Source organism: Vicugna pacos, chromosome 5, assembly GCF_048564905.1.
Source record: "Vicugna pacos chromosome 5, VicPac4, whole genome shotgun sequence".
NCBI classification, from domain to species: Eukaryota; Metazoa; Chordata; class Mammalia; order Artiodactyla; family Camelidae; genus Vicugna; species Vicugna pacos.
This window is the reverse complement of record NC_132991.1, coordinates 18,023,588-18,041,118: the sequence shown is the minus strand read 5'-3', so window position 1 is coordinate 18,041,118 and position 17,531 is coordinate 18,023,588. Positions and strand designations below refer to the sequence as shown.

Genomic DNA, 17,531 nt, shown 5'->3' with positions numbered 1-17,531 from the left:
GGTGGGAACGGGATATGATTGCACTGGAGAATTCATGTCAGATCAAATCTCTGTCCTTTTATGGGATAATAGCCTTTATTCTGTGATAATAATCTTCCTATACTTTTGTGGGGAAAAGTATCTTTGCTTCTGTAAACGGGTGGCAAACCAAGAAAATGATGGTCCCTCACTTTACAAAACAGAAACTTGTCAGCCCCAATTTCTTTTCATAAAATCCTTGACTTTTGAATAGACCTGCAGTTAAAATTAAGGAAAGCAGGCCTTTATGTGACACACAGATCTGTCCTGTCACTCAGCCAGCAAGGAGCCAGAGGATGCCTCCGCGCTGAATTCAGGCACCTGCTCTTCTGGGTGGGCTGATAGTGCATACAGAGCTCAAACTATCAGCTACTGGGGCTAAAACAATAAACAGAAAAAGAATAAAACCCAAATCAACAACCCATCTGAAGTTCATGAAAAAGACCAATTAGTCTAAAAACAGTCATGATCTCAATCAAGGAAAAGCTGGTGATACAGTTTCTTTTCCTCTTGCCCTCTCTGAAACCCACATCTAGGCAACATTACACATTTTCTAATGGCCAAGGCAGAAGAGGTCTTAGTGAAAAAATAAATCATCCAAGAAACACAGAAGAATAAAAAAAAAACACAAAAAACTCTGCTTTGGGAATCACACATTGTGTGCTTATTGAGAAAAACTTTGACATTCAATACACACTAAATGTTAGCAATGTCCACACTTGAGTAAAATTAATGATTACAGCGTGACTACTTGCTCAGTGGACAAAACAGAAATTACCAATATGATCCATTTGAGATATATGGGTATTCTAGTTAGGTTAATAATTCGGGACTTTAACATTCTTTAAATATTTGTTGGACATATGATATTTGAAAAGCAGAGAAACTGATTTTTCTATTAATTAATAGTTTATATCGTTCTTTGTATCAAAAGAAAAGGTTTACTATTTGCACTAAATGTAAGATTTCCACTTATGTGGAGTTGTCATACATTCTGCTGATTTATTTTTCCTAAAGCAGACAACTTCTTGAGAGGCAGCTGAAATGAAACAAAATGTTAAAATAAATCACTGACACTTGGTAGACAGAACTCTGCCCTCTACTAGCCAGTCTCAGAATTTCATTAAGTGGGACATCCAATTTCAGGTGGTCTAGACTCAGGGTTGCTGTTGGCCTGTGGTGATACTGTTGGTTTAAAAGCATGTGGTGGCAACACTTAACAGGGTTCGATCAGGGTGAGTGAGGAGGATTTTGTTCTGATTTTAATTTCCACTTGTGGACTCTACTTACCTAGGGAAACATGAGACAACTTTTATTTTGCCAGTTTGTTAAAGTTTCTGTGGAAACCTGGCTTAACTTGCCTCATATAAATAATAATTTCCAATTATTCCAAAGATTGTTTTAGTGATTCTTATAATATGAAAGCATATGGTTATCTTTATGTCTGTGAAACTGTCCCTATCATGTGTTTCACATATACATTGGGAAGGAAATGCCAACTTATTTGGAACGTGTCTGATTACAGCTTTTGTCCAAACTCCACATATTTTTGTCGTGGGAAAAAGAGGGGCAATAAAATTTCAAAAATTTAAAACTCACTACTTGGAGACTTGGTAGGGAGGCATCTTCACGTTGAGAAGAATGCTACTGTGCTAATGACCTTACAATCATTTGCTAAGCAAATTAGCAGAGCATTCTAATAGTGGGTGTCAGTGTTCACCTTGTATGCAAGGGGCAGTGTTTACTATACGGGCAAATGAATCACCTGCCCGATTCAAAGAGTCGTATCTAAATATTAGAAGAGTCATGTGATGTCAACACTTTATTGGCCAGCAAGTGCCTCTAAATAAGTTCTTGAAAATAATATTTTTTAATGACCTCCGTCATTGTGCAAAATGCAAAATGACCTCTCCTGGTGATTCTAAGTTCAAACTAGTGCAATATAACTGTAAAGATACTGGTACCTCTTATTCTAACTGAACTGCGGCTGTGATAATTCATACTGTCATCTATGTCAAGCATCGTGGAGGCTGCAGACCAGCATTAAGAAAACCAAGCTGTGGGTGTGGGACACAGACACACAAAAATCACCTGCTCACACTGGTCCACGCCGACGGGCTTGCCATCACTGCGCACACAGCTCAGAAGGCGGGTCCTCATGCCTTGTCCGCAGGTCGCATTTTCACTCAGCTGGCATGTGCTCCACTCTACAGGCATAAGATCACCACACTGAGTTTCAAAATTATGGCCATGTGAGCAAAATACAACACACCTTTGATGATCTGCATCGGTTGCAGAAGAACGGTGTGCACAGAATCCTAAAACCACTTCCAAGTGGCTTCAAAAAGCATCATTCAATTCTATTTTTGCCAAACAATCGATTAATCAGATAATCAAATAAAAGTGAGTTACCTTCCTAAGGTCAAAAGCCAGATGGTTTTTAGAAACCATCTCACAGTTGGCTGGGGTAGGGAAGGAAAAACACTAAGCACGACGGCAAAGGAAAACCAGTTTGGAATCATCCGTGTGCTGGGGATAACTGAGATGGAAAAAAACTCAGAAATGATACTAGTCTTTGATGTCAACTTGAAGATATTTTCAAGAAATAATTATAATTTGGTCTAACTGGTAGAATGGAGACAAGAGAGGTACCACAGAAGGGAAAGAGGGCAAGATATATGGACCGTGACAGAAATTCTCATTTTAATAAACGTTATTCTCTCATGAGAGACGGTTTTATAGACTTGTCTAGCTGTAATACAAACTAGACACTAGGAATTAGAATAAATTACCCCTTAACTAATTCTTTTAAAAAAATCTTACTTTGGTGTGGGTAGGAAAAAAAAGATCCTTGATCATATACCGTGAGAACCTCTTTAAGGAGATTTTCCCTATTTGGTAGATGATCTACAAGTTTAATAGAAGAGCAAACCCATGTATGGTGAAATTGGTATTTTAAAGACATGCTCTTCCAGGAAAGCAAACTCTATTGTATTTCTGAAAAATTATTACAAAAACTAATGATCTGAAACACCCTTAACTGAAGAAAAAGAGCAGATACCCCAGGCCAGCTTTCACCTGTAAAGACAGCCAGGCAGCCCGGGGGAAGTCACAGGAGCTTCCTACGTGAGAACTCTCCGCAGTGCCGCTGGGACCACAGGCGAGAACTGGTTTCAGGAAAGGCTACTGCTTGGCCTCGGCACGCATGTGGCAATTTGGTCGTCGGCACTGAATTCAGTGCTGAGACTTAACACGGCTCCGCGTCTTGCCGCGTCCTGTGTGTCAGCTGCCGCAGGGAACGGCAGTCAGCGTAACTACACAGTCCTTGGGTATCAGACACTGAGCACTGCGGTCCCCAGGAAAAACCTGAGCCAGGTCTGGAGGAGGAGGCTGCTGTGACTTTCAGTGCCTCTAAGCCATCCCTGTCCAGTCAGGCCCGGCGGCCATCCCCAGAGAGCAAGGACGGTCAGGAGCCTGACATTTCCTGGAATGATCAGAGCCATGAAAGAGCTCAATTCTACAACAGCATAATCACATTCTGCATGGTTTTCAACCATACCTGTTAGATTGTACTGGAACTGGAAGCAGTTTTCATTGAGGAGGCAGGGCCGCACCTGGGAGTCCTCAGCGCACGACCTTGAGCTCGGCGGGGGCCTCAGCAGATGGCGGGTTCTCCTCTGCATTGTGTGGGGATCACATGACTGAAAATAAAAGAGCAGGCAGAGTCAGAAGGGACCTGGTGCTGGCTGATAAATTCTACGTGATGATCCGTACGCGTGTAGGCATGTGTATATCAGTGACATGGAAGAGACTATTGCGAGTATGAAACATACTAAGGAAATCAAACCATTATGTGATTCAATGTAAATCATTGTGAGGTTTTTCACCTGACACCTCTTTCTTGTGCTGTGTTATGATGAAGACTACATTTCCACCTCCCATGCATAATTAGGCACAGGGAGACTATTTTCATCAATGAAGCACACCCTGCTCTCAAAATAGTCTGCCATTTGTAAGAGATGAGTGCATTTTGAATGTTTACATGAATGAGAAAAGGAAGACAATGTCCCTTGTGCCCTCAGATAGTCTGGTCCAATAGAAAAAAAAACTGCACAGAACATTTTAATGAGAAAATCATTTTTTAAAAAAGAACAAACTCACAGAGGACATTACGGGTTCAATCCTGCCAATAAATTACAAATTTCCTTTTACTTGGGAGGCCCTCTGATCTGCAGAAGATGAGCCACTGCATGCTGTTCCCCTTCCAGCAAAATAAACGTATAAATATGAACTTCAAAGATCTCCTACACAAATCACTTTACCCACGGGTCCCCACGTCTTTGTATACACTTGGCTCATACAACATTCTTGAGCCAGGGAAGCCTGCCTACCACCTGCCATCCACCTGCTCTACCCACAGAGGACCTGCAAAATCTCCCCCTACTGGAAGAATCTCCTTCAAGTGTCCTAAATCCTATCTTTCCTCTTCTTCAGAGCACTGAACAAGGCTTCACTGTGGACAGTCTTTCTTTTAATAATGATAAATTCTTCTCTTCCTTCCTAAGCAGCTTTCCACCCATGCTCAAGAATTACTCTACAGGATTTGATTCTAAACATATATACATACACACGTTACACCTGCCTGTATATGATCATTCGTTATTTCTTTATTACCCCATCTCCTTCCTTTCTTTATAAACTCTTTGACGGCATGATAGATCATGGTCTCTACTTCCCATGTCACTCCCTGAAGATCTTGGTATGTATTTTACACAGTGGTTGTTCAATAAATACCATTAAATATGGTCAAAGTAGCACAATTCCAGACACAGAAATATAAAGAGGCACATAAATGTTTAAATGACAGGAGAAATAAAAGTCTCTGAATTAAGGTCACCAAAGCATCATTTCCATATTTGGAATGCTTTATTTATTTTTTAGCCCTTTTACCTTTTCAGATATTGTAGCAAGAACAAAACCTGTAAACTTAATCTTGGCTGTTAATCAAAATAATGTTGGATTGCACTGAAATACGCATAAAAATGCCACAAAATTTTCTTCTAGTTTTACATGTTTAGAGCCATTGAAACACATTTACTGTCCACGTGGCTTTATAATTGGATAATCTGTCAATACTTGTAAAGTCATTTTACATTTTAATTGTATCAAATTGACACCAGATGATCACGAAAGGCCTTTGAAATCAGGTAATTACTCTTAATTATCTGAAAAGGAATCCCATGCTAAATGCTTACCAATAATTTATTACTAGTTCACCGTTGAATTTGATTGTTTGTTCTCATGAGCAGGAATACTAATTTAAATGATTTAAAAATGAAAGAAAATAGAAGTATCTTAAAAGATCCTGATTAGCATTCTACTACTTTTCTACCTTCTAAACATCAATTAATGCTTGAACCAAGTGAACATGTGAAAAGATTTATGTACCTGCTTAGTCTAAACCGTCAAATAAAGCAAAAAAGAAAATAACACATACACACAAGCATGTGCACACAATTCAAATTATTATGTAACCCTGAATAATTCACTTGTATATTCTGTGCCTTAGTTCTTGTGTAAACCCAGGTGAGAAAGGGGTTTGGAAATAGTGCTGTAATGTGATAGGATTTAAGAATATCCTCCATCAAGGCCTCACTCTCCATTAGTCTCAGTCCGCTGGATCTGCTTTTAAGATGATACCCTCTGCCTGTCATTCATAACCGTGTAGACGTTCTAGAAATTAATACACTGAAAACCAACACTGCAGCTAACTCTCCTACCAGCCCTCGCCACGGAAATAGGCAACGGGCTGGAGGGGTGTAGGTGACTGAAATCCACAAACACAATCCAATCTCAGGGGATATTTGTACATTCCAGCCTATAAAAGCTGTTGTAGCACTGCTAAGAAGAGATAGATGAGTTAGTGTTTCTCCTTACTCCTTTCTCTCTGTTAGCTAGTGAGATAGGAAGTTCATAAAATAGGTCACAGGGGAGATGGAGGTGGGCTAAGAAAAGAAGAATAACAAAGGAGGCTTGCATCTGGATGATTTATTAAATCGAGATTCTTCAAATATAAACCTGGATCTCCTCTCCCCTAGAGTATTATATAAAGACATACTGTCAGCTTCAAAAATAGAGAAGTGAGAAAGTGAGGTGTGGATACCTAACCCAAAGTCAACTTTGGACCAGTTTCATTATAAAGAACAAGGTCATACAGCTAAAGTTTACTTGCTAGGGAAGGAGATGGCCAATAAGAACCAACTGTCTCTGGCACATAGGCCTCTTTATGATTCTAGATTTTTGAAGTTATTTACCTTTGAAAACCAACACTTAAAAGTTTAGTCCTTCATTATGACACTGGGCCTTCACACCTTTTGTTCTCTCTAGCAACAATGCTGTTACCCCTGAACCTGGCCTGAATATCAGTATTACTCTGTCAAAATTAAAACGGATGTTCCCTCTGAGAGCCTCCCCTGACTTCCTTGCACCCACATAAATGGAATCACCTTACCAGTAAGTATTCCCACTGCATCTGTGCTGACGTGTGTGCTTTCCTTCCTGTGGGCTATTTGGAGAGTCCATGTCTTAACATGTCAATTTTCTTGGGCACTGAGAGCCTTGTTCTGTGTCCGACATACAGTATGTAAATCATAAGTATTTCTTGGTATAGAATAATTTAGTTCTTCCTGGGCACTAAGACTGGACTTTTTAAAGTTGCCATTAGCAGACTGTGATCACATTGCCTAAATGTAAGGGTTCCCCATAGGTACCTGTGTATCTGATACAAAGAGAATATAATATTTTCTCTAATTCTCATACTTTTTCTCTAAAATCCAGATGACATTTCCCAGAATGATAGACTATCATTACAGTAATAAAACATACAAACAAATGAGTTTAAATCACCCATATAAAATATAACAGATAATTGAAGTAAAATATTTTAAATAAATCCAAATAAGAATGTTTAATTTGGTATTTTTCTAATACTGAACTATTAACTGTGACAGTTTAATAAAACCTAGCATTAATCTAGGTGCTTGTGAATTTAAGTCCCTGTGTAGATTTCTTATCTGGAGATAAGCATGAGTCCAAGGCCTGGCCTTGTCAGCTCCCATCAGATATAGAAACCCACTGCCTTTGTTCTGTTATAGGGTTTCTTTGATGATTCTGATGTGGTCTCTCCCTCATTTAACTCATTAGTCCTACTGTCTGTAGCTCTGCCATTTCTAATCTTCCTTGAGGCAAAAAAAAAAAAAAAAGCTATATATGCTGTGAAGTTGAGTCTTTGGAAAAATGGGATAAAAAATTTACCAAATACCATTGCAATGCTTTCTAAGGAAATTCTTAGCGAAATTACACTCTGATTCTCAAAAGTTGATGAGGGATGGAAAAATCTCTAGGACAGAAATATTGCCTAAACATTTTTTGCTCTTGCTTCTCATATGTAAAAAATTTCTCAGAGATTCTGAGGAAATGGTTATAGAAGTGGAAAAAAAAAGTCCTTTGCATATCACGGTGCAACAGAGAGAGCAAAGACAAAACCAAATAGACCATATTCTCAGTAAAAGTTATCTCCACAAACCTCAAAGCATGAACAGGTGGGGACTGATGACTCAAGTTACAGAACCTGTGTGATATCAGTATCCAACACGAGAAACAGAAGGTAAAAATGTGGCATCTGACATACTCAAGAACACCAAAATGGAAAATTAAGCTTGAGAGTAGGAGATTTTTGCATACTCCAAAAGCATGTGAATACAAGGGGTCCGTGGAGAGATTTGTGGGCCTGAAGCCGTGTCCAATGAACTTTCAACAGACCAAAGCTGCCTTCCAGGACAATTTCCTGCACTGAAGAGAAACTGGTGGGGAAAGTTCCCAAACTGATCAAAACAGGGAAACTAGCAATTACGGAGAAGAAAAGGCCAGTAAACCAAAGGGGGAGGAAAAGGAATCCGGCGAATTTCACAAAGAGCTGCTATATCTTGAACATGCAAAAACAAACAAGCAAACAAACAAGAGAAGAGAACTCTGGACCATGAAAAGGAAATTAGGAACAACAGTCCCCAACCACACCTCTTTCTAAAAGTTCATAAAACTTCATGAAAAAGAATAAATGTCAGAATACCATCTCCACAGATAAGAAACTGCAGCAGAAAGACATGCGTGAATATTAGATAGAAACTACTATTTCAAAATGAGCTAACAGTCATTTAGGAAATGACAAGGTATGAAAGAACAACATAATAAGAATTACAAAAACTCAGAACTTAAGTGATAGAACTCAGTAAATAGATATTTTAAAAATTTCAGAAATGAAGACAAAACTAGGAGAAATACAAGGATAAAAATACAACAAACAATGCCTTAAGAAAAAACAAAATAATATATAAAAAGAAAAATGAAGAAAATATTTTAAAAAAAATTGAAATAATTTGAGAAAAACTGATGAATAGAAAAGTGAGGCAAAATAGATGCCACATGCTTATGTAGAGTTTATGAAAAACAAAACCTAAGCAAGAGAACAACACTTTACAAAAAAAACCCCAAAAGATTCAAGAAAACTTTCAAAAAATAAAAAAGGTTTGAAAGGGTCCTTTTTACTTTTGTGGTTTGTTTTGTTTTATGAAAGAGAGGTAATTGGGTTTATTTATTTATTTATATTTGTAGGAGGTACTGGGGATTGAACCCAGGACCTCGTGCATGCTAAGCATGTGCTCTATCACTTGAGCTATACGCTCCCCACAAAAGGGTCCTATATTAAAAGGGAACATCAGAATTGCCCATACTGAGACATATCCTAGTAAAATTATTAAGCTTTAAAGAAAGAGAAAAAAAATTGAGTATCTAGGCAAGAATACCCAATGTCTTATAAAGAAAATAAAATCAGATTGTCATTAGATTTGACAGAAAATTTTATGCCAGAAAAAAATGCATAACTATAAAAAAGATACACAATGACAAAAAAAATCCAAGGATTTTATATCCAGCAAAGCTGACTTCCAATTAAAAGACCATACATAAACTGCTAACAACATGTAGGAACTCAAGGAATATTGTTTCCTTGAGCCCTTTCTTAGGAATTCACTAGAGACTTGAGTTTTAGACATCAAAACTGGCTGGAAAGACATCAATGTAAAGATTTGTGTTGAGCCAGTTTACATGGAGAACTTCTATATGGGCTACATGCTCTGAAGACACAGATCAAATGCAAGTGTAAAAGAATGAGAGAACCTATGTAAAAATATTACCTTTTTTATGTACTCCTCTTGGTGACAGTATAAGTATTATTCTGAAAATGTTTTCTGTGTTATGTGGAATAAAGCAAATGTATAATTGTAATATATTCTGTTTCTATATTTAATGTCCTTGAAAAAAGTGGATTCTTCGTATAGTAAAAAGGAGAGATGGAAGACAGAACTTAAGTGAACGCCTATAGTTCATTAGTATGAACTCAAGAAGTATTTCATCTTCAAAGTAAAGGAAATAACAATATATATTTTAAACCTCTGCTCACTGAAATGGTCTGGAAGCAGCAGAATCCAGTAAATGTGAAGATCTCTAGAGTTCTTCCTGTGGCAATAAAGAGCCGTTTTCACTAAAAGAAGCCAGAGCTTTTTAGAGATCAACAGCTGATTCCAATTCTGGCACAGAAAATGTGTAAGATGAGCCTGAAATGTCTCACTGTAGTGGGTAACAAGGAAGCTAACAAAGCCCACCAGAGTCTTTATTAAAATCTTTGGAGAACAAAATTACAACTAGCCGATCTGAGCTTAATATAGGTGATAATTGAAAAGAACTAAAACATATCCAATCTGCTTAAAACTGTGTTTTCATTATGATACAAATTAAATCACATGCTAGGAAAACAACTCCTTGTTTTGAAAACTGGTAAATACAAAGCAAATAAGCATTTTTCCTGCCTTTTCTATACAAAACGGATCAGCAGGTGATTAAATATCAGCTGGGGAAAATTTCTCCTTACCGTAGTAGTACTTCCACAATGAATTAGTATTTCCACAGTGAATGAGAAAGGGTTACAGAATCGGAAGGCTGCCAGCTTATATTTCCTAAATAATAAAAATCTATCAGTGGCAGCCAAGCTCAAAAAGAGATAACCATACATTATGTGCCTCCTGAAAAAGAGCGCATCTTCTAAGACGGTGTCTTGCCCAAGTAACCAGGTCTGAATCTGATTAAGCCTCTATATCCAACTCCGAACTTATGAGAAATTAAAGGATAGAGGAACATGTTAAACCTCACCATGGGGATGCAATTTACTAGACAGACTGGGAAATTCAGTAACAAAGATGGCCCATTTCCCTTACCAATAAATTGCTAGGAAGAAAAAAGATATAGGAGAAACAACTAGATTAAAAGAAATTTAAAGACATAAAAATCGCAGAACCAAGCCATAATGGCTGGCCCATTCAGATTACAGATCTAAAGAAAAAGGAAAAGATTATCATGCAAGTCCGTACAGGGTTTACTTTTGAGGGAAGTGAGGAAGCTATAACCTGTGAAGCTCTTTATGAGTAACTGGCAAGGTTCTTTCTCCTAACCTGAGTGGCTGTCTCAAGAGTGTTTGCCTGATAATTAACCTGTAGAATTTGTTTTACATAGTTTTCTGTGTTTATTTTAAAATTACTATTTTTAAAAGTTTAGAAAATCTCTCTCTGATCATCCTTGGAAAATGTAGGTTTCATTCCATTATGTGATTTGAGAGTCTCCAGGTATCAGTCTTTCTCAAAGTATGCTGCTTTCTACAGTGTGTTAATAGGTGCCGAGAGAGAAAAGAATTTCATAGTTAAATGCATTTAGGGAACATTGAGCTAAACAGTTCTAAATAAGGATTTTTGCAGTAGACCTTTACTATATCTTTACCCTTTACTTTATCTTTACAGAGTCTGCTATAAAGTCATCAAAATCTAGTCTCTCCTTTTCTTCCATGGTCCAGGAGTGGACCATGTATCCCAGCCTTCCTTGCAGGTGAGTGAGACCATGTAACTGAGTTCTGACAGATGCTCCGTTAGCCTGCGTTCCAGGATGACGGTATGGAGCAAGAAGTGTCCTTTCCTCACCAAGAAATCCCACTTGGGACTGTTTGCTGGGAGACAGATAAAATTATATACCATTTGAATGATTATAATTTGGGGTTATTTGGTTTTTGCCAGTTACCTATTATTATGCTATATATTGTGACTCTAAGGGTCTCAAACTTTTATGTATTAATTTAGCATTTCATATAACACATTTTCAGAAACACGGGTTATAGATTTAAAGACACATTGAATGGGAAATTCTTCATAAATTACAAAATTATTAATTTATTATCTATGTAAATCAAGAACTCTTCCAGTAAGGTTTCCATTCACTTTAAACAAATAGTTTTTGAAAATACATTAAATTCAAGGCATTGCACCAATGAATAAAACATCCTTTCAGGGAGGATTTTCCTTTTATGCTTTGGATTTCCAAGAGATCATACCTTGTCTCTCCAAAAGACTTAACAGTTACATTTTAAAAGAACATGTCAAGGTTTTACAAGGCAATGCAGTTTTTTCATCCTCCCTATAAAACAAAGGGGTTTCTTAAGTTTGCCTTGGAGGAAGTTTATTTAATTTGTGAGTTTGTAAATTAATGTGTTCGAAGCCAAGGTGGCAGGTGAGATCAATCTAGGTTATCTAAAGAAGTAATTTTTTTTCAAACTTCAAACTTCAGGTTATGACATATTAGTGGGTTGTCAACCTGGTATTAATAATGAATACTTTCATAGTGTTTACTGTGTCCTGGTCGCTGTTGTAAGCTATTTAACTTATTTCATCCTCATAACAGCCTTCTGAGGTAGATATATTATTTTCCCCTTTATACTGATGGCACAAAGAAGTTGAGTAACTTCATCAAGATCACGTAGCTAGACAAGGGAAGAACCAATATTCCAACCCCATCAGTTTAATTCTATAGTCCATGTTCTCAGCAGCGATGCCATCTTGGTTCTCAGTTTAGGGAATCAAATTCAGCACTTAAAAAAAAAATCAGCACTTTTAAAACTGATAGAGCATAGCATGGAAAATATGTCATAGACTCAGGATGAAAATTATTTCATGAAAAGGTTATTTCTGTTTTATATCTATCTATATCTATATCTATATCTCCCCATAAGTAAGTAATAATGTATGTAATCGTTTGTGATGTATAATGTCTTTCTTACAATGTCATGGTCAAAAAGGTTTAAAAGCCACCAATCTAATAAAAAATGCTTATCAAAAGAATTTTTCCACTAGACTGTCACGATCAATAGTGCAACACAGTGTTTTCATTTATATAGGTATGTTTGGTTTTTACTTTGCAAGTATGAACTGTAACTTTTTAAAAAGGGGTGGTTTTTCATTCTATTTTTCTTTCTATAGTATTTCTACCATAAAAACTACTTGCTTCTTTAAATGCCAGGATTAATTTTAGGATAGAACAATTACTAGATTGAGTTTATACCTAGAAAGCATGCATTTATTTTCAATTATATGGGATAAAGAGCACAAATATGATTCTTAAATGTAAATATGTAAGAAAAATTACTTTCCTAAACATACCCCTTCCCACAGGAGATGGGCGGGGGGCTTGGTTGGTGCCTGTGCTCTATCTAGGTAAACGCGACCTGCAAGAGGGAGAATGAAGTGGGTGCCTAAGTGAAGGCTTCATGTATTGACAGAGCAGTTCCATTCAGAGTGTTCCCTTTCACAGGGTTCTTTGTGACAGGATAGAAAGTGGAGTCAATGCTCAGAAGCTGAGTCATGGGCCAGTACACGCTGAGCTTGGCCGGAAGCGCGTGCTCCGGCAGTAAGGCACGGAGAGCACTCCAGCACCTGTGACTTCACTCCTCTCGTCTAATGATCTGGGCATTCTCTTTACCTTAGCTGACCTCTTCCGCAGATACATCCGGGACTAGAGCAGTGGTTCTCCACGTGTGGTCCCGGCACCAGCAGCACCAACATCACCTGGCACTTGTTCGAAATGCAAATTATTGACCCCCACCCCACACCCATCGAATCAAAAAACTCTGTGGGGAGGGAAAAAAAAAAACAGGTCTAGGGAAGGGTCCAGCAATCTATGTTTTAAGAAGCTCTGCAGGTGATTTTGGTACACTCTGTAGTTTGGAAACCACTGTCCTCAAACCACTGTTGGAATTTGATTTGTACGATAACAACTTCCTAATTTTCTGGACCTCAGCACCTTCCTCAAATCTCTCCTATCTCTGTTAATGACAACTCTAGCCATCCAGAGGTTCAGGTCAAAAAATTAGGAGTCATCTTTGATTCTTTTTTTTTTCCCCCCTTACATCTAACAGTCATACTCTGAGCAGATCCTTTCAGCTCCAACTTCAAAATAAAATCTATGATGCAGCTGCTTCTCACAATCTGCATCACTCCCACCCTGGTCAGTCACAGTCACCTTTCACTTCGATGATAACGGTAACTGCATAACTAATTCTGCCCTTCCTGTTCTATAGATGATGTTGAACTCTGGGGCCAGAATTATCTTTTAAAATAACACAAATTAGATCACTTAACTTCTCTCTTCCACACTTTGCAATAGTTTCCCAACTTAGCATGAAAACTAAGTCCTTTTCTAGGACCTACAAGGTCCTGCACAGACTGGTCCATCACCACCTGTGAATGCTCATGGCCTTCGATGCTCACTGTCCACTGCTTCCTTCACCACTCCGGCCTCCCGGGTGTTCCTGGACAACTCCAAGCACTCCTGGTCTCAGGGCTTTTGTTCTTGCTGTTCCCTCTGCCTGCAGTGCTCTTCCTCCAGCACCTACATGATTTGCCCTCTAACTTCCGTCAGGGCCCTGCTCAAGTGCTCCCCTATTTGAGACTTCTTTGACAAAGCTGTATAGGAATGTCAGCAACTCTTCCATGTCACGCTTTGTCTCATTATTTTTCCTTCTTATCACTTACCACTAACCTGATACATTAAATTGGTGTGTTCTGATGTTTGGTTTTCATTATGTCTTTCCTTTCTACTAGAATGCAAGCTCTTGGAGGGCTGGGACTTGCTCTCACTGATGGGTGATATTCCGAGTACCTGGTAGGCCCAGACCCATAAGAGATATTCCATACACAGATTTCTACAAGATTGTATGAGTGAGTGACAGCCCAAGCCTTGCAAGAGCACCCTGGCCTTTTCACCGGCTGAAAGAGAGCAAATATTTATCACTTACCCTCCCAGGACTTTGGGGTATTTAATGAGTGAAATGAGATTAATGAATGTAAGCATTCCGAGTTCCTGGAAATTTTGGATTTGGCAAGTGTAATGAACTCTTATTATCACTGTATTTTACACAGGTCAAAAGACAGCGTACAACAGAGGAATATTTGCTATGACATCACTGCAAACCTGATCAGGAATTAAAATACTGTAAACTAAAGTTACTGGCCAGAGAGGCCAGAGGCTGGAATCTTGGGCCCTACAATGAGAGACTGTGTTTCTTCCTCTACTTTACCCTAGATCTGAGGGGGCCAGTACGACATGCAACTCTATGTATAGTGGAATAGCCTCTTACAGCTTCTGCTTGTCTTTTGAGAGATTAAGTGGGTAATAACATTGGAGACTGAGACTGAGACTATATTCTGGATGCAGTCGTGTCCCCCAAATAATAGACAGGCAACATTTTACAGGAAGAACACACACCCAGTATTGGGGTGAACATTCCATGAGATTATCTCCTAAAGCCTTTCAGAGTCCAACTAGGTGCACTCTGAGGATCCTCGTTTTTCCAGATGGTGACACTGAAAGTTCGAAGAGTAAAACCACTGTACAGTAGGAACTCAAACCAGGATTTCAGTCTGGAAGCATTACTTTGCTCCTCAGTATCTTCAGCTCTTCTCCTTGTAAAGTAGCGATGCTTGTGGACTCTGCGGAGGCGGGGACAGTAGGTGCAACAGGGCATCACAGAGCTTCGCTGCGATCGTGGTTATTGTGGCTGCTATTTATTTTAACCTGGAAAGCATGTAGCATGGACAGTGCTAATCAGAGATGGAAAGGAGAGAGAGAACGGACACCAGGAACTGTGGCTTACAGACTAACCAAAAAGCGAGGCAAACCACAGACTGAAGGGTGGCAGAGTCAAGCTAGGGACAGGACAATGAATATGGCTCACTGCCTGTCTCCGAGGAGCCCACGGTTCATGAAAGACGCTCTCAGTCTAGGGGCTGACTCATCCAATTTAGGGAGTTAACTGGAAGGCATGCCAGACACATGTCTCAGTATAACAGGATGACAAGAGCAGGGGCAGAAGCTATGGTATCATCAAGATGACATAATGGTCCTGGTATGGCTTTGCTGGGCTACTGCTAAGAGGATGTCAGGATGACACATCAATACCAGGAGATGTTTGCTTGGCTAAGATGTGTGGGCAGAGATTTTATAATGGTCAGAGACATCCCTGAGAGAGTCCTTCTGGCTGGTATTTCATGACACTAAGGAATTGTGAACGTGAATATTTATAATCCAATCAGCGACCCTGGAACAGATGAGTGATGTATGGCATATCCAATCGGAGTGTCCGAGGCTGTCTGCTGCTTATATATAACTGTTGGGGCTGGGGAATGAAGAAAGAAGAATGACCCAAATCCAAGTCCAAATACTGCCCTGCATTCCTCGAACATTTCAAACTCATACAAGAGAAAGAAAGATGGAAGAAACAAAAGAGATGATTATCAAATGCAATATGGTCTGGATCCTGCTATGAAAGGAATATAAATGCTCTGGAGGGCATTTCTGGGCCACTGAGAACATGGGAATATGGCCTAGAAAGGAGCTGTAAGTACTATGTCAACATTGTATTTCCTGAATTTCTTAACCATTGTGTGATTATGTTAGCAAATTGTTCTTAGGAAAGGCATATTGAATTAAAGATACTATGGGGTAAAGGGGTGTGATGCCTTCAACATATGCTCAGATGGCTCAGAAATATTAATGGTGTGTGTATATATGCACAATATACTGTTATTTTTCATATATGTATACGCGCATGTGTGTGTCTATGTATGGAGGAGGCAGAGAGAAAGTTAATAAAGCATACGTGGCTAACTTGAAAATTAGTGATGTGGATTTTTTGTAAATTTGAAACATTTCTAAATAACTTTTGTCCAACAAGAACTATAAATGGCACTGACACACCAATATTCAGGAGACATTAATGAATGACATAAATGAAGCAGGCACTCCTAACCATCTCTCTCCCACCCGGAGCATCCTGAGGTGGAAGCTCCTGTTTGAATTGAGGGCACATACACCCCTAATCCCAATCACTCTCCCTCTCCCTTCTTTTTCTTCTTCTCCTTTTACCCTTCGTTTTTCACTCTAAACCCCAACCCTTCAAGGACCAAATAAAGAAGACGAGTCAGAATAAGCAATGAACTCCCGGCCTGGAATGGGCCCTAGGATGCTGTCTGGAATGAGAATCCCAGGACAGAAGTTTTGGTCTCTATCAGCTGTGTAGGAGTGCTGGGTCCCTCTTTAGACCCGGGAAGACTAAACGTCGATTCTGTGATATTTTTGTTTTACTGTTTATGCCCTATTCCAATTCCAGTCCCGACCACAAACCAAAGAAAAGGGGTCCACCACTGCATCTAGAATGTGTCTGAGATCTCACTCTCCAGTTCTGCCTTTCCTCTCCCACCAAAGATTACTGGGACCCTTTCTTCTCAGAAGAATCCTATCCTTGGGTAGCCAAAGTCATCTGACCTGCTAGAAGGAGAGCCCAAACACAGGGCTGCTGACTTCAGGGCACCGCATGTACTAGATACGAATGAGAACGTTCACGGCTGATGAATCTTAAGACTGGACAGCACTGGTTTCAAGACTGATCCCTCGTTGAAGTATTAATATTTGTAAACGTCTATACACAGGGCTACCAACATGGAGGGCACCCACATGGGACTCTGACCTGGGTTCATTCTTTGTAGTCACACCATTGCTCTAGGCTCTCACTCACACCAAACATTTTCTTTCTTTTTTCTCCCTTCTTCCCCATCACTCCTCTGCGTAACTAACCCTTACTCTTCTCTGAAGTTTCCATATAAATATTCTCTCCTAAAAAACTTCGCCGATCCTCCTTGGGATTAGACCATGTGCCAGCATATGCTCTCATGACACCGTTTGTTTTGCTCTTTTAACACATTCTACTCTGTTGAAACAGTAGGGATTTTCTGCATTCCTCATTAGACTGGAGGTTCCATGAGGACAAGGAATCTTCACTGCCAGTGCCCTACTGCCTAACAGAGCATTTATCATGGATGATTGAAATTGGTTGAATTTATTTTTGTATGATGTGCTAGACCCCATGCTAAATGACTTACACGTTTCAATCTCTACTCTGCCTTCTGAGATGTGCACTATTAGTCTAACTATTTAACTTACTGAGGTTAAATAACTTGCCCAAAGTGCCAGTGCTTAGAAGGGAGACAAAGAGGAAAGAAAATACAGTGTGTTTGGGCTGTTTCTAA

General features: G+C 39.1%; 1 protein-coding gene and 1 long non-coding RNA gene across 7 annotated transcripts in view; one reads left to right on the top strand and one right to left on the bottom strand.

The window, feature by feature from the left end:
- THSD7B (thrombospondin type 1 domain containing 7B) overlaps positions 1-17,531 on the bottom strand; it is a 760,456-nt gene that overhangs the window by 35,892 nt on the left and 707,033 nt on the right. For all 6 annotated transcript variants that reach the window (XR_012072540.1, XM_072960903.1, XM_015243953.3 and 3 more), the window contains 2 exons: positions 3,578-3,719; positions 2,110-2,225 (listed from right to left, as the gene is read on the bottom strand). Coding sequence is in view for 5 of the 6 variants with exons in the window: in XM_072960903.1 (XP_072817004.1) it covers positions 2,110-2,225; positions 3,578-3,719 (258 nt within the window). In the remaining variant the exon portion in view is untranslated. The remainder of the gene's footprint in view (positions 1-2,109; positions 2,226-3,577; positions 3,720-17,531) is intronic.
- On the top strand, positions 10,938-16,121 carry LOC116280649 (uncharacterized). Its single transcript, XR_004190124.2, has 2 exons — positions 10,938-11,007; positions 14,367-16,121. It is a non-coding gene; the product is annotated as an uncharacterized lncRNA (long non-coding RNA).